The 12,384-nt window shown below is 46.6% G+C and overlaps 2 protein-coding genes across 6 annotated transcripts in view; both read right to left on the bottom strand.

Annotated features, from left to right (window-relative positions):
- LOC120896827 (protein vein-like) overlaps positions 1 to 3,786 on the bottom strand; it is a 108,723-nt gene extending 104,937 nt beyond the window's left edge. For 2 of the 4 annotated variants that reach the window (XM_040301282.1, XM_040301291.1), the window contains exon 1: positions 3,501 to 3,786. The gene's annotated coding sequence lies outside the window, so the exon portion shown is untranslated. The remainder of the gene's footprint in view (positions 1 to 3,500) is intronic. The other 2 variants (XR_005738466.1, XM_040301285.1) reach the window with 2 other exon arrangements.
- Positions 3,787 to 4,238: 452 nt separating this feature from the next.
- On the bottom strand, positions 4,239 to 12,253 carry LOC120896826 (patj homolog). 2 transcript variants are annotated; one of them, XM_040301280.1, is made up of 3 exons: positions 11,410 to 12,253; positions 8,554 to 10,111; positions 4,239 to 8,487 (listed from the first exon to the last, which is right to left on the bottom strand). In XM_040301280.1, exons 1-3 carry the CDS (start codon positions 11,992 to 11,994, stop codon positions 7,718 to 7,720), a joined length of 2,913 nt encoding a protein of 970 aa, XP_040157214.1. In that variant the 5' UTR covers positions 11,995 to 12,253; the 3' UTR covers positions 4,239 to 7,717. The 2 variants fall into 2 exon arrangements, with proteins under 2 accessions (XP_040157214.1, XP_040157215.1); XM_040301281.1 differs by having other exon boundaries at positions 11,428 to 12,253.
- Positions 12,254 to 12,384: the final 131 nt, after the last annotated feature.

Here is a 12,384-nt window from a genome sequence, read left to right as displayed (position 1 = left end):
AAGTATTCACAACGAAAATAAGCGTATCGTTTTCTTTTGCTTATACTTTAGAAATTATGAAAGTTATACAGTATCATGAATTTTATCTAAACTGCCATTGGTTTAAAAAATAACAGACTAATTTGTAATAGAAGTTACAAATCGGTAAATAGCAAAGATAAATAAAACATATATAAAGCAAATCTAACTCAATATGAATTTGATCAAACTGAAACCTGAACTTAGAGGAAACAATAAACAACGAAACACAATAAAAAATATAAAACATCGAAAAACTGACAAAATGTGAACAGCGTATAAAATAAATTTAATCATTTTATTATAAAAAAAATTAAACAAGAATTCAAAGGAACAGATTTAAATGAGAGTAATAAAAATTCAGAAATTTAACATCGTTACTCCAAAACGTTTAAACGTGTGAAATACATCAACGGTAATGGTTTTATGGTGACACTCGTAATAGGTTATGTCCCCTTGGTCAATTCCTCGCGGGAAAAATTATCCCTCTGTCCCGCCATATGGGAACGTTTGCAGCAAGCCTCCGTTCCAATATCTCTCTCTCTCCCGACGATAATTATTAACTTCAATCTCATATTGTCGGATTAGGCGGTGCAATCAGCGGAAGAATATTATTTATATTTTTAGCAAACCACACACACCAACTAAGAAAAAGGGGAAAGATTCAGCTGGCAAGAAAAATGATGGGCCACAATCCTTGTCTTCCTAGCACCGTGCGACGGCTGGAAAGGCTGGAAGTTAAAAATCGGCTTTACTTGATTGCCGTCGGAAGGGATGGCATCGGTTAGTACCGTTTTCGGCTAAGTCCTCACCAACGGAAACCATACTGCCCCTTTCGGATCCCTTTCGTCCACGTTCCCTTATGCACTCTGTGTGTGTGTGTGAAATCCCACCGGGGGGTCACATCACTGCCGCCCCAGGTTCGCTACACCGGCAGTTTGTGTGCCGACGGATGAAAGGATGATAAATTTTATTGGCCTAATTTGGTGTACCCGTTGTACCAGGGCAACTCCAGCGCTCGGTCCTTTGATCCCTCCATCACGAGTAGTTTTGGTGACGGTGGACATAGTTATTGTCGCCAACGCTTACTCACGAGCATCGCAGTAAGCCGTCGGAAAAAACGGAAGGTTCCCAATATTCTACGAGTCGGCGTCGGCGGGAAAGATCCCATAACACTGCTCAACAACCGATGCAAATCGGCTTATTTTCCTATTTCCCGTTGTTGGTGATTATGGTTTTTTGTTGCTTGGTTTGGTTCACCCGGGAAATCCTGCACGAATTATGGTATATGGGATATCTGGCAAGTAGGAGAGATACTTTGGCGAAGGTATGCACACAGTTGATAGTGCTAAGGACCAATCAAGTTGATGAGGATGTTGCAAGGTACGGTGGTGGATGGGATTCATATTTTTTATTCGTTTGTAACGAACCAATAGCCAACCTTCCGATAAGCTGTCCTTCGTTGGTTCGATTTTGTCCCCTCGAGATATGGACAGAGCTCATCAACCGTCTTCTTCCGTCATCGGTCAACGATGTTTTGTGCCCAGGGCCCTTTTATTGTGCTTTGTGTTTTTGTCCTCTGTGTTAAACAGTTATCCAGTGATGGTTAGGTCATCTGGTCAAGAGAGAATGAAGCAAAAATTGGTAACTTTATATGAGCATTAGAATCAGAGAATCTCAGGTGTGTGAAAGGATCCTATTATTGGTTTTATCCCGTTTAACAGATATTCAACGTTCTTGACCAAAACCACAACATTGACAGGTTTGTTTTGTTAACAGTTTGGCTCTCCAATTCATCTAGACTGGTTGAAACATCGCGGAGCTATCAAAAAAGAGCTGTATTGTTCGGTGTATTTTTAGTGATGTTACATTTCTACTGAAACATAAGCACGAAGTGGGCAGGACAAGTATTGATAATACAGATCGTGACATCTTCTCGTCATATCTTAACGAATTCAATTAAAATATTGAGAATTATCGTCTTCAAACCAAATGTAAAAGGAAATCATCATCTTTGGAGATCCTGAATTTTCTCTTAAGAAATTCATTTTATTGAGAATCAAAAATTTTAGATATCTAAAAGGGTCGGACATCCTGGCGGCAGACACTCCGACTCAGTAGGTGGTACAAAATGAAAATTATACCAAGATACTAATAAAAAACATACATACTTTGGATTTATCTGCACGCCTTCAGATGCGACCTAAAGCACCTGCAATTCTTTATAAACATCTCACACCTTCTGCTCCTCGAACGAATGCAACCAATCTTCTGCCTTCATCTGTCACCCAATTCAATAATCGCAAGTGAGTTAAGGGTCAATCAATTTTCAGGTTCTTAGTTTTTGTTACAAATTTTCCCCAGGACATAATACCCAATTTCTTCGGAACTTTCGCTACCGTATATTATACGGACTGCGTCGAGGTGTTGGAAAAATAAATTGCACATCAAAACGCGCGCGTTGTGAAAACCGATCAGCTTTATTACCAGCCTTCCCCTTCGTATGAGCATCGGACGATGGCGATAGCTTCCCGATTGGTCAACAGAGCAACTAGGGTGACTAAAGATTCCCTGGTCTCGTTTTTTTTTGTTACTCTCCTTCCCAGCATAAGTGTGAGATTCTCAGGCAAAGTGCACGGGGATAAGGGGATATCATAAAAAATCATAAATATTGAATTACTGCCAGCTGACCTGCACCGGGCAAAGGAGAACAGCAGCTATGGAAGACGCATTTTGCAACGCGCACTAGAATTCAATTTCGGTAATTTCGTAAACTTTGCCCAATACTTTTGGAGGCGCTTACTTTGATTCGTACCGTAACACCCTCTTCGGCGTGAGTGAAGGGCTACACAGTATTAGTGCAATTGATATGTGGGATAAAAGGAAAAGCTATCGTAAGATATGGCAATTTTTGTTAATTTTTTTTTATAAAGTACAAAATATGACGCTAAAACTCATACTCATTTATTCCGATTTGTAGAAGTCCTGAAAATTCTTCTACAAAATATCTTTTCTATTCCTACTTTGTGTCTGCATGAAATCATGGACAAGGCCATCCAAGCAAGTCAGAATAACCAGCATTCAGATGCTTATAACTTTTGTGGAATTATTGCATATGTTTATGGTGAGTACAATGTAGTCTAAATAAATTATTTCATTCATACGGATGATAGTTATGACCTAACATACTACCGTTGTGTGTTTATATTCCAACAAATTCACTTATCATGGACATTCTGGAAGCATGGTATCAGATTGTTCACTATGATTAATAGCTGAAGACTAACCCTGTTGCTCTTCGCTAATTCCTATTGGATCATTCTCGTCGTTAAAGTAAATCGTCAAATGAACGATCAGATGCCCGTCAGGAGTTCCATTTTCTTATGTACTCAACCCTCCACGTGCAGAGCCTAGGATTAAGTTTACCACAATGGCCCTACACGCTATATATCATACAACGGTGAGTAAAAAACCACACTTACCACACAGATGTTTGTTTATTAGACGGGGAAATCACACCACTCTAGAAGGAAACTTTTCACCAAACCCGTACACACTGTTATCGTTTCACTACGGTACAGCACAACACACCACCGGCCACACATAATTACCTATCCCGAACACTCCGAAACTGAAAACACTCCACCGAACCGAACCGTCCGACGCAGACTGCTTGCACACAGCATCCCGCACACTGGTCAGCCAACTAGCGCGCACTGCGAATCTTCTACCCTGCACAGCCTGCTTAGATAAGAAGCGATCAGAATTAGTGGCAGAATCAACTCACCTGCGCTGCGGCTGTAAACTGATTCATCACGGTGTGCTCCCTTTTTACGCTGCTGACGTGATTCACGGTGTCCAGATGCACGTTGGTAGTACGGTAGTAAACTAGCCAAACCCCTTATCTGATGACCGTCTGTCTAGGGTAGGTCGAGGTGCGAAGAAGATTTACGCTCCATTTCTGCTTCCCACCGCGTGCCGTGCCGTATCGTGTGGTGGACATTGGGCGTGCAACTTAGTAACACCAGCAGGTCACTGAATTATGGACATGTAGTGGTAGTTGATCGATGGCAGCTCCGGACACGCTTATCGAAACGTCATTTGTGCGAACGACTAAGAACAAAATTAGGCATAAACGTCACTTAATGCGGAAGAGGAGTTAGACAGATATGATTGACAGTTAATTTGAAAGGCAAGAAATATTGCTACGAGTTGGTGGGTCGTTTTCGTTTCCATTTTGAGACAAATTTATTAAACTTCAATATCATATACACATCCACGTCCAATCAATATATATATTATATAAAATACATTTATATATCTGTTCAACTGCTTAAACTAAATATTGTGATGGAATGTACTACACAACGGTGATAAATATCTGCAATCTTGCTCTCTTGCTCTGTTTCTGGTTTCTTCTAGTTGCCCATCCATCGCTACTGCTTAGTAATCTTCAATCTTTCAATTGTTCAACAAATACTTAAAAAACACACACACACACATTTCCTTTCGCTCTACAACAGAGCTCTTGGCCATTATCTTCCAGCATCCTTTCCATGCTAGGGGAACAGACGTGTGACATAACCGAGGCGGAACAGATTAGATAACAGAATCATGGGAGAGGTGACGATATTATCTCGGTATGCTACTGCTGCCTGGGTACTAAATAGTAGAGAAGATACACTTGCACTTCCCGATTCGTAAGGTCTCGGCGATGATCGTTCGGCGATCATCGTTGGTGTTATTTCTTGGATTTTTATCACGGACTACGGACCCTGTGGATTAAGTACTCTTCAGTTCATTAGACGGAAACTTAGCGGGATTTAAAGAGAGTTTTTGGGTTTTAGTTAAATTAATTAAGTATCATGTTGGGACCGTAATTACAGGTTGAGAAGCTCCAAAGCTGGTCTCGCAAATACTGATCAACGTTTCATAGTGGAGGGGTGGTAAGTTACTTCCTAAAATACTTCCAATTGATTAACCACGATGAGATTCTGGACAAAAATACTATCCTTTTTTTGCTTTTAACAAAGTTCAAAATACCACAATGTTATGGAATGTACGATCATGACCTTGAGACCACTAGATCTTCCGTGATCATACCATCAACGTAATCGTAACTGTGAGTGACCATGTTGACAATATACAAAAAAAAACCTCTTGGTATCCTATCTAGAGTAGCAAAAGTGATGGAGTTTTGTTCTAGTAGCAAAACGGTGAATGATGCAAATCTAAACTGACTCTGCTCTGTCTACATCTCTACAGCCAAGTCAGCCCAGCTGGGACCGGAACAGCTGGATATGGAAAGCAACTGTCACTACACACAGACACCACATATTAGCAAAAATCTGTTCTAATCACTCGTGAAGGTTTCCGCGTGAGATATGGAGGTTTGGCACAAGATACCTGCACCAGCAAGTGGTGTGAAAGTCCTTTCGAAATTCAACCGACAGCTAAGCTTCAAGGATCGATCATGCGTCTCTTGCCTCTCGAACGCGGAAGCTTTCCTAAGTGCGAGTCCTAATTCTCTGTTCCGATATTGCTTGTCACTTCTAACGTTTTCTAGTAAAAAAAGAAACAACCACAACATCCAATTTGTATTCTATTTTTGCTACATCTCATTTATCAGTTCTTCTACCTCTGCGTGTGTGTCTGTTGTTGGCCTCAACAAATCTATTCCGCTACTAAACTATAGTGTGCTCTCTCTCTACTTGCTTTTTGTTATCCATTTCCATTTGTTTCATGTTTTTTCCGTCATCATCATTCTCCGTTTTTTTTCGCATTGGTTTGGTTGTTTGTGTGTGTGTTTCTTTTCTTTTCACAAAATAACCATTTTTCGTATCCTTTGTTTTCTTCATCCAATTAACGTCATAAGTCAGAAATCAATAATCCACCGTTGGCTGTTTCGTTTCTGGGATAGGAGCGGGGGGGGAGGTACTCTTTTGCTTACGAGAACGAGCGAGAGAAGAGTTAGTGTGTGTGGGGGTAAAAGGGAGGAGGGAGAGTAAGAAAATAGGAGTGCACACAGCGCAAAAGGACACTCTTTCTTCCTCTTTTCCCCTGATCGATCGAGAAATCAAACCAAATACACACCGAATGCAGAAAAAGACCTCAAGCACAAGCAGACGCAAACGCTTGCAAGCATAACTTTTGCTTGGTAACAGAATAATAGAAAAGAAGTTTAAAAAAATAATATATATGCTTCAAACTTCCTAATGTTACTAACGGAAAGTGAGTGAGTGAATGGGTATGCACGTGAGAATGATCACAAAAACAAACAAACAAACCGAGTGAAAACGGTGAATTTGTTCTACTCTACATACACACAAACACATACTTTAGTACATTTGTTTCATTATGGGTGCATAACGTGAAATGTGATTGCACAGGTAAGTACATATATTGTGTATTATCTCATCTCTTTTCCGAAAAAAAGTGCATTGGCAGTAAGTGTTCTTGTTGGAGAGAAAGAGAGAGTGCAAAACCTAAAATCCTAATGGAAATTTGTTCGCGAAACTGTCAACCATACTCTCAACATAAGATCAAAACTCGTCAAACCCCCTTATACACACTAAAAATCAATTAAACTAACTAATACGCATTACTTTTACTAATGAACAATTAACTAATCACCGCTTCACGCTTAAACCCTATACAAAAAAATGGAATACTTTCAACAAACAATCAAGACCAGTGCGATGGTTTAATAGATTTGTGTCTAAGAAAAACGTGAACAAGAATAATAGAGATGTTATGCTATAATTTGGTGTATGAGTGTGTTTAAATGTGTGTGCACTAAGTGAAAGATGTGCGCCCGTGCAAAAAGGTATGCTGTTTTTCCCTTAATTCCAGCATCTCCTGCCTGTTTTATGTGTATAAAGAGATAGAGAGGATAAATTCTGTTTGAGAAAAAGGTACAACATATTGCTCTCTCTCTGTCTCTTTATATATATTAACTTGTTTGATTATTGATTTGAATTGTGTCATTGTTTTGCCTTTATCGTGCTTCTCCGAAGCTACTCCGGTCGAAATATCGAGGTGCAATGGATTGGGCGAGGTGTGTGTGTGTTGGGGTGGGGAAGCTCACTAGGGATGAAGGATGCATTTTTTACTATGAGGAATGAACGTATAGTCACTTTAAAATGAAAAAAAAATTGTCTACAACAAAAAACGAATGTATAGAAAGAGAGCTACAACCCAACGGATACATTTACCTATGCGATAAAAACTGAAACATCCGATCAGAATGGAAGACAGATTAAAATTGGGAGGGCAAAGGGCAATATTGCACCAACACGAATGTCACAGAACAGAAGCAGCGCGTCCGTAGAAAACTGAAGCTGAATTGAAAATTGCAAAGCTAAGCCCCCGACCAAGCGAAGGACGTGTGTCGTGACGACAGGCACGGGTCCTGGGAGGGGGAGATGGGAGGGTAACGCAAACGGGACTGCGGGTGGTTTGCAACCGGTCCTGCGCCTTATTTCACGTCCTTTCACGTCCTTGCCCAGACGCGGGGAAAAGGAAGCTTTAGCGGTATTTGGTGGTGGTGGTGGCGGTGGTGGCGGGGCTGGGTTGTGGCGAACTAAACGGCAAACCGTTCGCCGTTGGTCGCACCGTCAATCAGCTCGAGCAGGGCGTCCAGCCGGAGGTACAGCTCCGAAAAGCGCTCGTATTCATTTCTGCTTATGACCAAACATCCTCATTCCATTATTATATCGGGCTTGGGGAGCGACAGCATCTTGCCACTGCCGTTGCCCTCCGCCACTCCGCCCCGCTCCTCGAACGTGGCCGGTGCGGCAACGAGGGACGAGTCCTGCATCGGCAGCGGCTTAGCGACGCCGATGCGCACCACCCCCTTGGGGGCGCCCTTGAGCGCCTGCACCGCCTGGTCGAGCGAAGCGTTCTCCAGGATCGTATCGTTCACGAACAGCAGCCGATCGCCTGGGATCAGCCGTCCGTCGAGCTGGGCCACACCGCCCGGCACCAGCGACCGGATCACGATCAGCGTATCGTTCGGATCGAGCGGATCCTGATAGTCGAGGATGGAAAAGCCGAGCCCGCGCTCGCCCTTGATCAGCTCGATGATCTGCGGCTCCGAGCTCCACATCGCCAGCCCGGTCAGCGGTTCCAGGCTGCGCGATTTAATCTTGGAAAACCCATCACCCACACCGACACCGCCCGCCCCACCGCCCATGCCGGTCCCGTTCGTGGTGGCCAAGCTGCCGTCCGACTTTGCCTTTACCAACCGTTCCGAGGGCGTCAAGCTGCCGTGCAGCTGCTGGTGATGGTGCTGGGTGTTGCGTTTGGCCGCAACGTCCGCTTCGAGCGAGCTGATCAACTGCTCCTCGGTGAACCGCAACAGGTCCGGATCGCCGCGGGCGCACACCATGCAAACGTCCTGCGGCAGCTCCTTCAGGATCGACACCACCTTCAGATGGTTCATGCCGAGCAGCCGCTGTCCGTTCACCTCTGAAAGTGTGGGACAAGGGTGAGTAAAACAAAAAAAAACCTCCCCCCGTCCATCCTTACACTTACCGAGCAGCTCATCACCGGAACGCAGCAGCCCATTCTGGCCCACCGGGCCCTCCGGCAGGATGGAGCGGATGTAGTGATGCGGCCGTACCTCCTTGCCACCCTCCACGTCGACCGTGCCCTCGAGCGAGATGCCCAGCCCGCTGGAGGCGGCGAACTTGCGTATGTTCGCCACAATAATCTGCACCTCCGGGCCCAGTATGTTGGTCCACTTCTTCACGATGTAGGCCGTGTCGGGATCGGGGCTGTCGGTGGTCTCCTCCACCGTGGCCGTTCCCTTCAGCGAGCTGCGCAGCTGGTGATGCCGTGCGATTGCCACCGGATTGGTAGCGTCCAGCAGGGTGCCATCCTCGGCCACCGCCCCGTCGGGCACGATCGTGGCCTCCTTAATCTTGTCCCGGTACTCCTGCGTGTCGATGGAGTCTTTCGCGCGGGACAGCTTCTTGTGGCCGCCCATATGGAGCGGCCCACCGTCCAGCCCGGCCACATCGCACTCGGCAATCTGGTCGTCGGGCTCGCCGACCGTCTGCTCCTGCTCCAGCCCGAGCGTGCGCTGCAGTGCCTGCGGTGGCAGGATGTCCAGTATGTTGCTACCGTACTTGGACAGATCGGTCGGCACGAGCGGGGGCGGCGGTGTGGCCGGTGTCGGTGGTTTCATCTCGTTCGCCGCGATCGCCTGCTGCAGCTGGTCGTACTTGGGACCGCGCAGGTACCGCTCGAGGCACAGCGTCACCACGTGGCCGCTCTGCTTCAGCACGTCCACCGCCTGGTGGTTGGAGAAGCCGTGCAGCGACTGCCCGTCCACCTCGATGATGCGATCGTTCACCTGTATCTTGCCGCTCAGATCGGCCGCACTGCCGGGCGAGACGCTCTTCACGAAAATGCCCGACAGCTCCTCCTTTTCGCACACGTACCCCGCGATCGTGATGCCGAGCCCGTTCTGGTCCTTGCGCAGCTCGACCGTAAACACCTCCGTTTCGGGGAAGTCGGGCAGCGGGCTTTCCTGGCGGAACGGATTCTCCAGCCCGGGGCTGTCCAGGTTGGCGATCGAGTAGACGCTGTAGATGTCGCCGAAGCCGGAATCGGACAGGTACTGCTTGAGCTTGAGCGGGTTCGCCAGCAGCACGGTCGGCACGATGGCCGAATGGTCGTACTCGTCCGTGCCGACGGTGGCCGGATCGATCGGGCGCGCCACTACCAGCTGGACGTGCGTGCCGGACTGTCGCAGCACGGACGCCACCTGCTCGGAGACCATTTCGTGCAGGTTTACGTCGCCGATTTGGAGGATCTGATCGCCGCTCTTGAGGCGACCGTCCCGATCGGCCACCCCGCCGGCGAGGATGGTTTTCACGGTGACGCCCGTCGTGCGGGCGCCGATAATGCCGAAGCCTAGCCCGGTTCCGTCGTTCACGAGTTCGATGTCGAGTATGCGGGACCAGTCGGCGGGACCGGTGCCGGCGACGATCGTTTCCGGGACTGATTTAGGGGAATCGGTAAAGGGTCCAGTGGCGGCCAGCGGGTGCTGATCGGTCTGGTCTGGAAGCAGCTTGTGATGATGATCCTGGTAAGGGAGAAGTAGAATGGTTAGAAGAGAGGAGATGGTGCAGTGCCAGTGCTTTTGTCGTTGCGATCTTCGTAAATGAGATTATTACACCATAAAATGGCCGTATTCATGAAATAAGTACTAAATGCTCTCCTCACAACCCTAAAATTCATTCTAATTTTGATTAATTTTTAGTTAAATCACAATCATATCTACGCCAAGACGTAGTTTGATTAGCAAATTACAAGCCTAGCATGTTCCTTTTAACCTCTTGTCAGAAAACTCTCTTCACAAATCATTGAAGATACTCTTTAGCTAAGCTCCTGCAACAAATCAGGCCAATTGGATCTTCAAAAAGGTTGAAAAACCATGTATAAATGCGTGAAATTCACAAAAATCGTTCCGTCCGTTTGCCAATATTGGCCAAAATGGAGCTGGAATTGGATTATTATATTCATTAGTTATTATAATTCTTCAAAAGACTGAATTGGTAGTTCGTATGACTATCAAATAACCCAAGTTAAGGATTCATGTTTTGGAAATTTAGGAAATTATTAATTCCCTTAGCTTAAGGCTTAAACTTCTCGTGCTGTGAACAGAATGTTGCACCATAACGCCCGGTCCTGTGCTGCAGATCTCCTACTCGAGACACCGATCCTCCGAAAGTCTGCCTCGACCTGGTCAAGCCACCGTACTCGCTACGACCCTCTCCTTCGCGTGGCTGTTGGGTCCCTTTCGGTGACCTCCCTCCCGATTTTCACCAGAATTCCAATCAGGGGATCATCTAGCAGCTCGTACAGCTCATCATACCACCGTCTTCACCAAGCGCCGTCCGTGTTCCGTACTCCGCCGAAGACCGAACGTAGTACCTTACATTCAAAAACTCATGTCTCATGTCCGTAGAGCACACCTGGCCTTATTAGAGTCTGGTATAGCGTCATTTTTGTTCCTCTAGCAGACTCGACAAGATCGCAGCCTCCTACGTAGACTACAGAAGGTACGATTTCAAGAGAGGATGGGCCGCCGAATGTCCCATGATGTGTCAGAGTCACACGTGACTGTGGATCCAAGGCTATCCTTATCGATATCAGAAAGCAAAATTCCGATACGAAGGTCCAATTGGAGGACACCATGGTATGTACCCCTTAAACATGGCAAGCAAATTATCTGCCCCAATAATTTCTACCTATCGATCCCATTTTTTCCTTCCCTCCAGCAGAGCCTCCTACGAGACTAAAATTAGAAAATCAATTATCACCCAACGACAAACTGGCACGTGGCGCCTACTGCAACGCGAAACGGAACAGAACAAATACTTGAACAATCGAAGGCACCTCGAACAGGGACGGCTCGTTGTTCAGCTTCATCGACGCATTCAGCAGCTGCTGCGCATCGAGCGGCTGTTGCTGCTGCTGCTGCAGGTGGTGCTGCGGTACGGTCGCAACAATGGCCGGACCTGCGCCCGCCACCAGCTGCTGCTGGTCCAGCAGGTTCAGCTTGGGCTGGGTAACGACGGCCAGCATGCCAGCCGGGCCGGGAGGACTTCCGGGCGAGATCTGTGCCGACGGTACCCGCTGCTCGTCCTGGTAGTCCGCCTCGAACAGATCCGTACCGGGCGGAACGCTCAGCACCAGCTCGCCCCCGTTCGCGATGTCAAAGTCCCCGGGCAGTATCGAGGGGTGCTGCGTGATCTGGTGGTTCAGCTCGGCCAGCGAGTCCTGAATCTGAACGATGTTCCGGAACACCGGATCCTGCAGCAGATCGAGCACCAGCTTCAGGTCGTCGCTAACGTTCAGCTGCAGCTTGTTCGGCTCCATCTCCTCCACCGTCTGCTTGATGATTTCGATGTGCTTGAGCGCGTTCGAGACATCGCTGGAGAGATGCATCTTGGCAGTCTGCATGCATGCACCCACAGGGCACACACTCTTCCACTTTCAGCACACAGGAACCACTCAACAACCTACGGGACACTACGCGAAATGTAGCTGGGGCATCAATTGGGCAGAAATATTCAATTTCCTTTCGTTCACAACGCACAAATACGCCTCTTTTCACGATTGGACTTTTTTTCGCGCACACACACGGGAAAAATTCCTTTCCAATTAGTGGGTGTTTACGTGCACAGTGAAGAGAGAGAGCAAAAAAACGCACACAAACAACTGTCAAACGGGGTGACGTTGACAGTTGCGCGCTGTTGTTTTGGTTGGCAAATTTGATCTAGAGCAATGCAGGGGTCGTCGGTACGGATTTATAACATGCAAAATATTATTTTAAATTAATTTTTATTAAAC

Source organism: Anopheles arabiensis, chromosome 2 (genome assembly GCF_016920715.1).
Source record: "Anopheles arabiensis isolate DONGOLA chromosome 2, AaraD3, whole genome shotgun sequence".
Taxonomy (NCBI): domain Eukaryota; kingdom Metazoa; phylum Arthropoda; class Insecta; order Diptera; family Culicidae; genus Anopheles; species Anopheles arabiensis.
Note: the sequence above shows the minus strand (reverse complement) of the source record. Positions and strands in the feature narration are given on the sequence as shown.